This window comes from Drosophila takahashii, chromosome 2L, assembly GCF_030179915.1.
Source record: "Drosophila takahashii strain IR98-3 E-12201 chromosome 2L, DtakHiC1v2, whole genome shotgun sequence".
In the NCBI taxonomy this organism is placed as follows: Eukaryota; Metazoa; Arthropoda; class Insecta; order Diptera; family Drosophilidae; genus Drosophila; species Drosophila takahashii.
Genome location: NC_091678.1, coordinates 30,587,333 through 30,599,944, shown reverse-complemented (window position 1 = coordinate 30,599,944; position 12,612 = coordinate 30,587,333). Strand labels below are relative to the sequence as shown.

The window sequence follows — 12,612 nt, the reverse complement described above, 5'->3', positions numbered from 1 at the left end:
AGCTTACAGATACACTTTTTGAAAAGTAAATTATTAAATTGTACCTTTTGGAAACGGGCTGTAAGGTATGACTGAATCCACATCAGAAGAGCTGGTGGGAAACCAAAAAGGCGCAGCTTGTGAAGCTTGTGAAGAAGCTCATGGCACACTGAATCAAAAGCTTTGCTAAAATCAGTGAAAATGACATCAGTTTGATTAGAGGATAGGAAGCCTTTATTGATGTAGGAAGTAAACTCCAGCAGGTTAGTTGTAGTTGAACGACATTTTGTAAAACCAAGTTGATTTGGAGATAATAAGGAGCGACACTGATGCTCCAATTGATCGCATATGAGTTTTTCAAATAGCTTAGGAATAGCACTTAGTTTGGCACTCCCACTATAGTTCATAATATCAAACTTGCTGCCTTTCTTATGAAGTGGAATAATAAAGGACTCCTTCCAAACGGCCGGAAAGGTGCAGAGATGGATAGATTTTTGGAAAATCATGGTTAATGGAACAGAAAGTGGATCTGCGCAATATTTTAGAACGGAGCTGGTTACCATATCGGGACCTGGAGAATAAGACAGCTTTATCGAGGATAGGCTGCGACTGACATCACGTTCATCAATTACAGGACAATATATGGAGTCCGTGTGGGCTAGCTGATAGGAATAGCTGAAATCGGACTTTGGGTGATTTGAATAAGGCGAATATGTGGACTGAAAAACGTCCGCGAACAGGTTACTGATTCCCTGGACATTTGACGCTGATATGTTGTTCAAATGAAGAGAAGGTGGAAACATTTTGGACTTACACTTTGAGTTAACAAAAGAGTAAAATAGCTTGGGATTACTGCGGAATATATTTGCAGCGTAACAGGTAGCTATTATAGCATTCAGAATTATGCAGGAAATAACTAGATTTGGCTACACTGTATTTGCAAAAATCAGATTGGAGCGAACTTCTTATACAGTTTCGTCTTTTAATTTTTAGGTGAGCCAAGTGTTTCGATGACCACGGTGGGCTTTGAATTATGGAAGGAACAAGTTTATCAAACAAGGAAAACATAATATTGTAAAAGGTTGATACTGAATTTTCAAGCGAAAGATTTTGGAGTATAGACCAGTCCACTTGGGTCAAGGAAGCCGACAGTAGCGAGTAATCGACTTTCCGGAAGCATCGAGTCCGAATCGCTTTTTCATAAGTATTTGGGAACTGAACCGCACTATTAATGATAATTTGTAGTGTCGGATGATAGGGGTCCTCAGGACTGGACAACGGAGTACAGCGCGTTATACTGGTATCGCAAAAGTCAGATACAAATATAAGGTCTAGAATTCTCCCATTCTGATTGGGTATGGAATTTACTTGGCCAAGGGATAAGGCGAGAAGACCATCTAGGAAATCATTCTGATCGCTGGGAACTAGTGCAGCAAGATCATCATATGGCAGCCAGGATAGTTGAGGAATATTGAAGTCACCCAAAACAATAAGGGGATCTGAAGCATCAGCGGATGAGGAAATGTTCCCAATAGCGGCGAGGTGCTGCAAATGTGTAGAAGCATCGGAACAAGTTACAAAGAGGTTGGAGCTTTGCAGGCATATTTTTACAGCAATAAACTCGATATCGGCCGTGTCAGCAATGGACAACGCATGGGACGACAAGTCGGATTTTACGGCAATTAGGACACCACCACCTCGACGAGGGGGGCGGTCACGCCTATAAATGAAATATTTATTTGACATTATTTCACTATCGGATACGGTAGAATTAAGCCAAGTCTCTGTGAAGGCAATAATGCTCGAGTCAAAAGCAGCACTCTTTGCATGCAAACTAGTTAGCTTGCTGAGAAGGCCACGAACATTTTGATAGTGCAAAATGAAATCTAGTTTTTTGGAAGCGAAGAAATTTCATTAGAGGACAGTTCCTTGCGAGCAAACTCATGGACTACGGTATCAACTGGCCACAATCCAGGACCTAATGCTTGAAGTAAGAAAGATTCCGGAAGAATAATTTTAAAAGAAGCAACTTTTCGCTTATAATTAAAATTGAACTTGGAAATTATGAAAATGTCGGAAGAGACCTTGAACATATCACATAGATGTCCCCTAACTTCATCTTCGGGGGTATCAGGACAAAGCCGAGAGACAAAGATAGCCTTCTTAGATTCGACCGCCTTTAAGGACACGGCAGCGAGGGGTCTACGAGTACCACGTATGGGACGTGCATCCTGGACGTTCGGATGAGGCTTGGACGGATTTTGAGTACTATTAGAGCTTGTGGAGGGTTGGATATAGACTTCGGATCTGCCTAGATTGACTGGATCTTTCGGCATAGAATTTGGTGGAATTTGTAAAGCCATAATTGTGGATGTTGCTGGCGTATTTTATACACTGTTTCTAGGCAGTGTTCCCGGAGACAGGTTTGCTCGCTCAGAGGCTGGAAGCACAAAGTTTAGCACCGGGGCGGGGATGGCTAGTGCAGTAGCCATGTCCGGTTGGGGTCAGCATCGATGGGAACCCATCTGCCGGCACCTCAAGGCTGTTGTTGATAGCGATTTTCGTTTTTGGAGATTCGTCCGCAATTTTGTATTCACGGAATTGCGATATAACTTTAGAAAACTTATCAGTTAAGGCAGTAACCAGTTTATGGACATCTCTGAAGTTATCCCGCGTTTGTCTCATGAAAGTGCGCATACAATACGCCGTATCAAGGCAACCGCTGCAGGTCCAAAGAAATCATATTCTTTTGGAAAGTAGATCAGCGATGCGACCATTAGCGCCGGCACCAGCGCATTTAATATGAGCACAATTGTCGCACAGCCAACATAGTAAATAGGAATCACCAACATTGGTGCCATTGTATTCGCATTTTTTGGCTGTGCACGGTACACGGTAAGAGATTTAAAAAGCAGAGCTCGTAAGAAAAGGTCTCATTGTGATTGTTGTCAGAAAAAAACCCCTCACATACTGACCCCATACGAAGCTGTCAGAGAGAGACCCTAAAATTTCGTTTGCCTTAGACTTGCTCTCTGCTCAACCGGTGAGAGATTTCGTTTGCTCGGTCGGGTCTCTGCTCACCCGAGACCCTTTTCGTCGTAAATATTCGGAAAAGGTCTTTTGAGCATGTATGTGTGCTTCTCGTATAGCTCGGTAAAAATTTTTAGGCAGCTTGTACGTATGTGTGCTGTCATATAGCTCGGTAAAATTTTTAGGCAGCTTGTACGTATGTGTGCTGTCATATAGCTCGGTAAAATTTTTAGTCAGTCTTATTGTCTAAATTGAGACGGACGCTGTGAATTGTAACTTCTTAAAATGAACAAGGAAGTGCATTTTTTTTTTAAGTTTGAAAAATCGGTTTACAAATCAACGTGCAACATATGTGGCGCCAAACTGGCTGGAAACCATTTAACAAACTTAAGGCGGCATTTAATAACGAAGCATAAGGATGCCTTTGATGCACTTAAAGATAACAATATTAAGACAACCATAGCAAAAAAACGCAAAATCGCTTGTTGAAATGGTCACCACTGATGGTAGACCATTGATTTTATTGGACAGCAACGGCTTTCGGGGTATAATGAGTCCTATCTACAATGCTGTCCATATGACCCCAATAACTTCGAGGAACATAACGGACCATGTAAGAGCTAGAGAAATCGCGATCAAGAATGAAATTAAGAGTCTTGTTAAGCGAAAGCTAGTATCGCTCAAAATCGACGTAGCGACTAGATTGGACAAATCTATTTTAGGTATAAACCTTCAAACAATGCAGTCCACATTCCAAAAGAACGAAATCATCATTAAAACTCTCGGAATGGTCGAGCTCAATCATTCCCAAACAGGAATGTATATAAAAAAGGTAAGGATATAATTAATATTGATACCATTTTTTAAAATATTGAATGATAATTGTATTAATAAATAAACTGCCATTAACTAGCATTACATCCGATAATGGCCGAAATATGGTGAAGGCTGTTGAGCTGTTAAATGATGATGCGGTACAGGAGCTTTCAAGGGATGACGACAAGGGCAATGATGTTTTGGATATGTTAGATACCATGTCATTTAACAATGTACAACTGGTGTGATGTGCTGCGCACACATTACAACTGTGTGTGTATAACGTGAACAGGAAGGACGAGATCAGCAGCAAGGTCCATGAATGCCGGCAAATATGCAAAACTCTGCGTTCGGGAAAGTATAGGTATTTTTAACTGGTTTTTATACCCTTGTAGAGGGTATTATAATTTCAGTCAGATGTTTGCAACGCAGTGAAGGAGACGTTTCCGACCACATAAAGTATATATATTCTTGATCAGCACCAATAGCCGAGTCCATCTAGCCATGTCCGTCTGTCCGTCTGTCCGTTTCTATGCGAACTAGTCTCTCAGTTTTAAAGCTATCGCGATGAAACTTTCCCGAAAGTCTTCTTTCTATTGCAGGTAGTACATATGTCGGACCGAGCCGGATCGGACCACTATATCTTAAGGCTCCCATAGGAATATTCAAACAAATATAAGAAAATTCATTGTAACTTTGTAGGAAGTAGGCGTTTTGATTCTTGACTACTTAAAAACAAAATTTAAATAAATAGAAACGCTGAATCTGGAATCCCTGGAACTGCACCGAGTAAGCATTCTTTAATCTACAAGGGAATATAAGCTTCGGCTGGCCGAAGGTAGCTTCCCTTCTTGTTTATTATATAAAAAGTAAAGGTGATGAAATTGAACTCTTTGCAGACGCACTTTAATGGAGCATAAGCAGACAATTCCCACTCTGGATGTCACCACTAGGTGGAACTCAACTTATTTAATGTTGGAAAAACTAATGGACTTGAAGAGCTTTATTGCTTCGGAAAGTACCATTTTTATAGACGCAGACTGGGAGTGGGTTGAACTCTATCTTAATGCGTTTAGAGATGCGTATGATACAACTCTCAGACTGCAACAGGAGCAACTAGCTTACAGCGATTTTTTTATAGCATGGATGGAGCTAAAGCTGAAGTGCCAAAACAGCCAAAACGTGATAGCTAAGGCTTTGTTAGCTCAACTCCAATTGCGAGAAACGAAATTGCTCGAAAACGAAGCGTTGCTTTCAGCAATTTACTTAGATCCTAGGTTTAATTTAATTTTAACCGATCACCAAAAAAAGTCAGCAAAACAAAACTTAAAAACAATAGCTAAGCGCTATTTTAATTTATATCAAGTAAGACAGTAGACAGTAGGACAAGTACAATGTAAAAAAGAATTGAAAACGTAGAAGTCTCGTGTTGTAGAAGTAAATATGTGTTTGTATATTTATGTTTTTAGCTAGTGATATCGTCCTCGTTAAATATGTCATTAGTTTATATTTATATTTACATATTATATAATTTCCCCATATCTATTAAGATTGATGCTAACTGTGAATCGGATGCAGCTTCCCTGGCTCCTTCCTCGTTGAGCAGCCTTGATGACTCTCAGGGGTCATCCCTTTTTTCCAGCCTTCTGGACGGAATTCAGTCAGTGAAAGAGGAGAGGGGAGAAGAAGTTTCCGATAAACTGTCAAACATCTATTTGGAAATTGAGAACTTAAATTCTGTTCATGACCAATTACCATTAACGACCAACATAATGGACTTTTACGGCGACCTCAAATTCAAGTCACCGCATTTGACAGAAGTTTCCAAAGTGGTGCTAGCCACACCTGCTTCCCAAGTATCGGTGGAAAGGTCGTTCTCGGCACTCAATTTCATACTTACCGAAAGACGCTCCTCGTTAAGTGCGGATAATATAAATTCTCTGTTAATTGTAAAACTAAATTTGTAATTTAAAATATAATATCAGTAATTTTAGTTGTAATAATTTATTTATAATAAAAACATTACTACATTTCAAAATATTAGTTTTTTTGGCGCATAGATATTTCTATTTTATTGATTCACAGGAGTATGCGTTTAACGCAGAAAAAGCGCGCTATAATTTTTGTTCTACCTATCTCTCCTTCTTTCGCTCTCTCCCAAATGCTTTCCCTGTCACAAAATATCTGGGACAACAACACAAGCAATCCCAGCAACAAAAATAAAGACCTTTTGTAGGAGACCCTTTGTTGTTTTGCTCACCTACTGACTGTCAATATATGAGCGACGAACGATTTTGTTCGGATCGAGCGGTCAGTTGGCGACCGATCCGATTGTTCCGGTCAACCGAAAACCCGAGACCGAGACCGATACGAAAAAAGGGTTGTTGCTCAGTCCCTGAGCTAGACATTCTCAATTTTTCGGTCTCAACTGAGAAGCCCGATTAGAAAAATTCGGTTGACCGATTTTTACGTGCTCTGTTAAAAAGATTAAGGGAACTTAAAGACCAAGTAGGCGAGCTCGGATAAAAGAGCGATGAAAGAGACTTCAAGAAATATTAGGCAGGAGAGCCGTTGATTATCCGGGCAACCGGTGAGTTTCAGCAGCACGCACAAATCAGACAGCGAAGGAAGTACCGTTAGAGAGGTAATGACCGCTTAGAGAGCAATACGCGTTCGAAAGATTAGAGAAGCTCGATTCGGAGAGCAACGGAGAGTGTAAGCAGCAACAGAACACAAGCGGCAGAAACGCGGAGTTATGCAAAGCTTTGTTTTTGTTTTGGTTTGTGTTGATATTAATTCGTATTTAAATACGTTTTTAAATCACAGTCTATGTTTGAAATGTTATCAAAACGACGATAATATGGAACTATCTTGTTTCTTTATACATATTTTGATAAGCGGATAGATTTTATTAGTGAAATCGAAAAGAGTTTAGGAGCGAATGAAAAACACGACCGACATTTTATGAACACCTCACACCATTTACCACTGGTGAAGATTAGAAACATTTCAAGTGTCATTGAAATGCAGAATTTGTGTTGAAGATAGCATCCGGAGGCTTATATTTAATAATGGCGAAAATATCTGTGGTACTAGCCTCGGTAACGCTGAAATAAAGATTTTTAAAAGACATCATTTATTTTATCAGTCACATTTTTATTATTTTTTGGATTAAAATTAACTATTTTAATTTTTTTTCACTTTTTCCACCAAAAATTAGATTGATGTGACCCTGCATCATACATTTGATAATACCAATATTCCGAAGAAAAAATAATAATTGGTCAAAATTTCGTTGTAAGTTAAGGTCATGCTTTGCCCGCAAATAACTATTTCGTTTAAATAATATATTTCAGGGACCGTATTTATTAAAGGTTACGTAAATTACACAGGCCGACAAAATTTAATTTAAGAAAATCACAATTTTTCTTCGTCTGTTGGGATATATCTTCAAGAGTGGTCAATCAATGTTGGTAACCTTTTCGGAAATATATAGTTACATGTCTCCTTTATGCGGTCATTTTAAAAACATAAGAGAAGGTGGGCGCATTCAAAATTTTAAAGTCACAGCTTAGTTTAAAAATATTCGTTTGTGAACACCGTTTAAAAATTAAATAAAAACTGTTTCTTCTACAATGCATTTTCGACCCAAAGATACCTTATGTCCTTAATTTTAAAAATACTCATCAAATTTTTGTGAATAGTTTTGGAATTTTTAAAATTGTTTTTCTTACTTCCTTCCCAGTGACGGTTAACAAACTTTGCCAAAACTTTAACAAAACGTTTGGGGTAAGCCAGGCCTAAGTAAAATTTAAGCTGTGACACTCGTGTACCATTTTTACCAAAAAAGTTTTTACCCACTTTTTTCAAAATTCCATAAAAAATTAATAACGGGCTTAATATATTTGATAAAATGCTAAAACATAGGTCATTAAACGTTTAACATATATTAAAAAAATCATATTAATTTGACAGTCAGTAAAAAGTTATTGTTTTTTTCGCGAAATAACCCATTTTGTGTAAGTTGGGACACTTTAAGGGCCGTTTTCTCATCTGTACTTTAATTTGCCTGCCGGGACATCGGAGCAATAAATTTTTCAAATTTGAGCGGGTGGATTTGAGCGCAAGTGCTACCAGACATTCGAGCGCTGTCAATCTGGTTCCACTCTTCATTCGAAAACAGCTAATTCAATTTACAGTTAAATATAAATAAATATTTCGAACATTACAGTGATGAAGAATTTGTTAAAAGGTTTCGCTTGTGTAAAAGCACGGCGCTATTTGTTTTGCAAAAAATTCTTTTGCGACTTGAATCTAAAGTAAAAAAAATTAGTTCATTTATTTGGCTTAACTAATTCAATATAATCAAAAACCATTAATACAGGGAAACGACAATGCAGCCATGGGTTAAGCTTCTAATAGCTCTTAGATTCTACGCAAGCGGCAGTTTTCTTATAACTGTTGGCGATTTTTGTGGTGTTTGAATCAGGGACCGTAAATAATCATTATTAATTTTTTATACCCTTGTAGAGGGTATTATAATTTCAGTCAGATGTTTGCAACGCAGTGAAGGAGACGTTTCCGACCACATAAAGTATATATATTCTTGATCAGCACCAATAGCCGAGTCTATCTAGCCATGTCCGTCTGTCCGTCTGTCCGTTTCTATGCGAACTAGTCTCTCAGTTTTAAAGCTATCGCGATGAAACTTTCCCGAAGGTCTTCTTTCTATTGCAGGTAGTACATATGTCGGAGCCAGCCGGATCGGACCTCTATATCTTAAGGCTCCCAAACAAATATAAGAAAATTAATTGTAACTTTGTAGGAAGTAGGCGTTTTGATTCTTGACTACTTAAAAACAAAATTGAAATAAATCGAAACGCTGAATCTGGAATCCCTGGAACTGCACCGAGTGAGTATTCTTTTATCTACAAGGGTATATAAGCTTCGGCTGGCAGAAGGTAGCTTCCTTTCTTGTTTTTTAATAAAAAAATCATGGTCAAAGAACAATCCTAGAAAAAAAATAACTATACCAGTACACTTTTTAAGTACCATAGTTTCAATATCCGGTTTAATTTTTATTTTTCCAATTTTTATTTAAAACTCGAAGGATAATCGTTATTTTTTGAGTTTTTTATAAAACTCTAAAAGTAATGATTATTTTTTGAGTTTTATTTCAACTCTAGAAATAATGATTATTTTTTGAGTATTATTTTCCGCTTGACAAATAACGCTTACTTTTTGATTTTTATTTTCTGATTGAAAAATAAAACTCATTCCTTGAGTTTTATTTTTTGATCAGAAAATAAAACTCGAAGTCTAATTTCTTTGAATTCAAGAGGTTAGGCTGTGAAAGTGGTTAGCAAATATACTAAGTAGACCACGGCCAACAAATTAAGGATATTTTTAAGTTTGTACAATTACCGGGAACCGCCAAAAACAAAGACAAAGTACTCGTCTTAAGCAAGTAGAGCAAAACATTAAGTAACGCTGCAGTCGTGTGCCAAATTAAAATGGGCATCTAAGAGCGATCCTAGCGGTCGGTAGTGACACCGCAGACCATGCAAGGCATCTAAACATGGTTACTTAAAGAAATCTAATATTCTTCCTAATGCCAACACACAAAAAGAAGCTAAGGTGATTCACTGTTCTTAAATGTTTCTAAAGAATTCGCGGTTTGTATTCTTATATGATAAAGAATCTTAGGTGTTGCCGATAAACTCTTAAATCCAGAGAGGAACACAAACATAAACAAAAAATCGCAAATTTTTAAATAGATGATGGCCATGTAGCTAAATACTGGTAAAATGGCGTCACCAAAGACACTTTATTATATGATATAAAAAGCGCAAATTCTGTAAAAGATCATCTTTTTTTCAACAACATGGATTACACTGTGCAGCATTTTTAGTGTTTTTTAAATTTACCTAAACTGCGTTTTCCGAAAAGTTCCCCGACGCAAGGATTCTTAGCAAAAGGACCTCAAAGTTCGAAAAATGCTGAAATTGGCCAACTTTCCAGAAATCTCAGAGGCAAACGGATGCATAGTTTGATTCGATGTATAAGTTTTTTAAAAGATACACTCTTTATCTTTCGAACTCCATACTTAGAATAATTTTTTTAAGGCAGAAACAAATTCTAGAAAACATAGTCAAAAAACATAAAAGTATACAGCTGCGGTCAAAATAGTAGTAGTGTTGCCGCCCTGGTTATTTTAAAGTTTGTTGTTGTAATTGATCTTTTCCTGGTAATATTGTATTGATTATAATTTTACTATTAGACTAATTGGATAAAAAAAGTTACAACATCAAACTTTTAAAAACACAGGGCGGCAACACTACTACTATTTTGACCGCAGCTGTATGTTTTTAAGTTTTTTGACTATGTTTTCTGGAATTTATTTCTGCCTTAAAAATAAATCCTAAAATTATTAAATTATTAATTATATTTTCAAAAGTAGATGATGTCTATAATCTTACCACCCTGGGTCAATCATTCTTAAAGTTTGCCACCTTTCTGCTTTTCGAACGCATAACACCTGATTTGGCTTCATTATATGTAAGTTTTAGGCAGAGAATTTATTCTTGGTTTTTGGCGGTTTCCGGTTATTGTATAAAATTAAAAGTGCCCTTAATGTGTTGGCCGTGGTCTACTTAGTACATTTGCTAACCGCTTTTAAAGCCAAACCTCTTAAATTCAATGAAATTGGACTTCGAGTTTTATTTTCTGATCAAAAAATAAAACTCAAGGAATAAGTTTTATTTTTCAATCAGAAAATAAAAATCAAAAAGTAAGCGTTATTTGTCAAGCGGAAAATAATACTCAAAAAATAATCATTATTTCTAGAGTTGAAATACAACTCAAAAAATAATCATTACTTTTAGAGTTTTACAAAAAACTCAAAAAATAACGATTATTTTTGGATTAATAAATAAACTCAAAAAATAATCATTAAAGATTGAGTTTTTGGATAAAACTTATAATCATTACGGTCCCTGGTTTGAATGGCCACAGCCAGTTGAGTTGTTAAGGAAGTTTCTTTTGCTATAGCGTCTTTTTCAAAACAATTTATGAAGTACCCGCGTATTAAAGACCTTCAAGAAAGTCATAGGAGTCATAGATTGTACGCATGTAAGATTTCAATTCCCGGAGGCGATTTCGAAGACACCGGTTCTACAAGAATTGTCTCCTGCTCATCGGTATAATTTTTACCGCGAAACTTTTTTTCTGCCGAAATTGTTTTTTTATTAGTTAGAAATTTAGCTTATATCATCAGCTGTTAGAATGAGTGTTTAATGGTATTTTTCGATAGTTATTCGACTAATTTTTGACTATTAGTCAGCCGTCGGGTACACAGGGGGACTAACGGGGGACTCGTTCCCTGCCGTAACTGTGTATAGCGATGGTAGTGCGACTATACTCTCCCCGTGAGGTCGGCTGAAAGCAAGTCCATAGTCTAGCTATGACTATGGATGCTGACGAATCGTAGTCGGGCGTACCTGGGTAGGTCTTTAAAGAACCTACCCTCAAGTCAGGCGAGTCAAGCGTCCCGGCCCACTGACTTTCAGGTTCGCAACTGAGGGGTAAATCCAGCTTTGTTTTAACGGAGCAAGAACAATGAAATTTAACACCGTAGCTTCGGACCTCACGGGGAATGTTAAACCCCAAACCGTTTCCGCTACCATCGAGGAAGGGCCGCGAACACCCAGCCAGAGTTCTCCGGCACTGATGGGAACCGAATGAGCCGCTAAGACCAGCACCCCTCTAGACACCAAGAACATCAACCCACACAATAGCGGAACCCAGCCGGGTACCACCAAGGCAGCTACTGCTACGCATCAGCAGCGCAAGGCCAAGGTCAGTCGGGCTCGTTTCACTGCGCATCCAAACGGGCAAAGGACGCTAAGGGGAGGCCAAGACCGACCTCCTTTGTAAAGAAGGCCAAGAAGTTCAGCGACGTAGCCAGAGACAGCCTCGCGATGGCTCTGGTGGACGGCCTGCACGACGACGGACGCCTCCTGTCGGAGAAGTGGGAGGAGATCGAGATCAAGGTGGCCGATATGATAGCTGAAAGGTTATCAGCCGTGCCAAATGGTCCGATCCCCTCCTTCGAATCGTCGGACATGGTCAGGGGGCACCGGGTGATCAAGTGCGATGACTCGTTCTCAGGGTTCTTCCTGGCGGAATGCATAGCCAAAATTGGAAATTCATGGGACGGCCTTAGTATTAGGCTCGTCCACGCCAGGGAGATTCCAAGGAGGCCGCGGGCTCGCATTTGGTTGCCAAAGGAGCAGACTGACCAAGGAAAAGTGCTGTCGCTGCTGAGGGCTCTGAACCCTGAAGTGCACACAGAGGACTGGGCGATACTCGAAGTAGAGAAGGAGATGACAACGAGCCAGCCGTTCCTCTTCCTCAGCTTGAGAAGGCAGACTACACCATCCGGTACGGCCTACGGAAGGCCATGATCAAGGTCGTCCTGGCAGAGCCGGATGATGTTCTCGAGGAGGTCGATGACACCAACAAGCTGTTGGATGACCTGGTCATCGACGACAAGACCCTAGACGTAACACCCAACACCTATGCCTAAAGTCGTGCAGATTAAACTGAAGCACAGCGCGCATGCTTCAGCCAATCTTGCAGTCCTCAGTGAGAGGAACATTGACATAGGCATTGTTCAAGAACCATGGACTCGAGACAGACAAATCTCGGGTCTAACACAACAAGGATATACACTCTTTTATACTAACTCGACAGGTAGGCCGAGAGCAGTATAACAAACATTCTAAA

At 38.9% G+C, this 12,612-nt stretch overlaps 1 protein-coding gene across 1 annotated transcript; it reads left to right on the top strand.

Annotated features, from left to right (window-relative positions):
- Positions 1–11,804: 11,804 nt before the first annotated feature.
- Positions 11,805–12,290, top strand: LOC123002794 (uncharacterized). The gene has a single exon (XM_044393418.1). It carries the CDS (start codon positions 11,805–11,807, stop codon positions 12,288–12,290), a length of 486 nt encoding a protein of 161 aa, XP_044249353.1.
- The last annotated feature ends 322 nt before the right edge of the window (positions 12,291–12,612 follow it).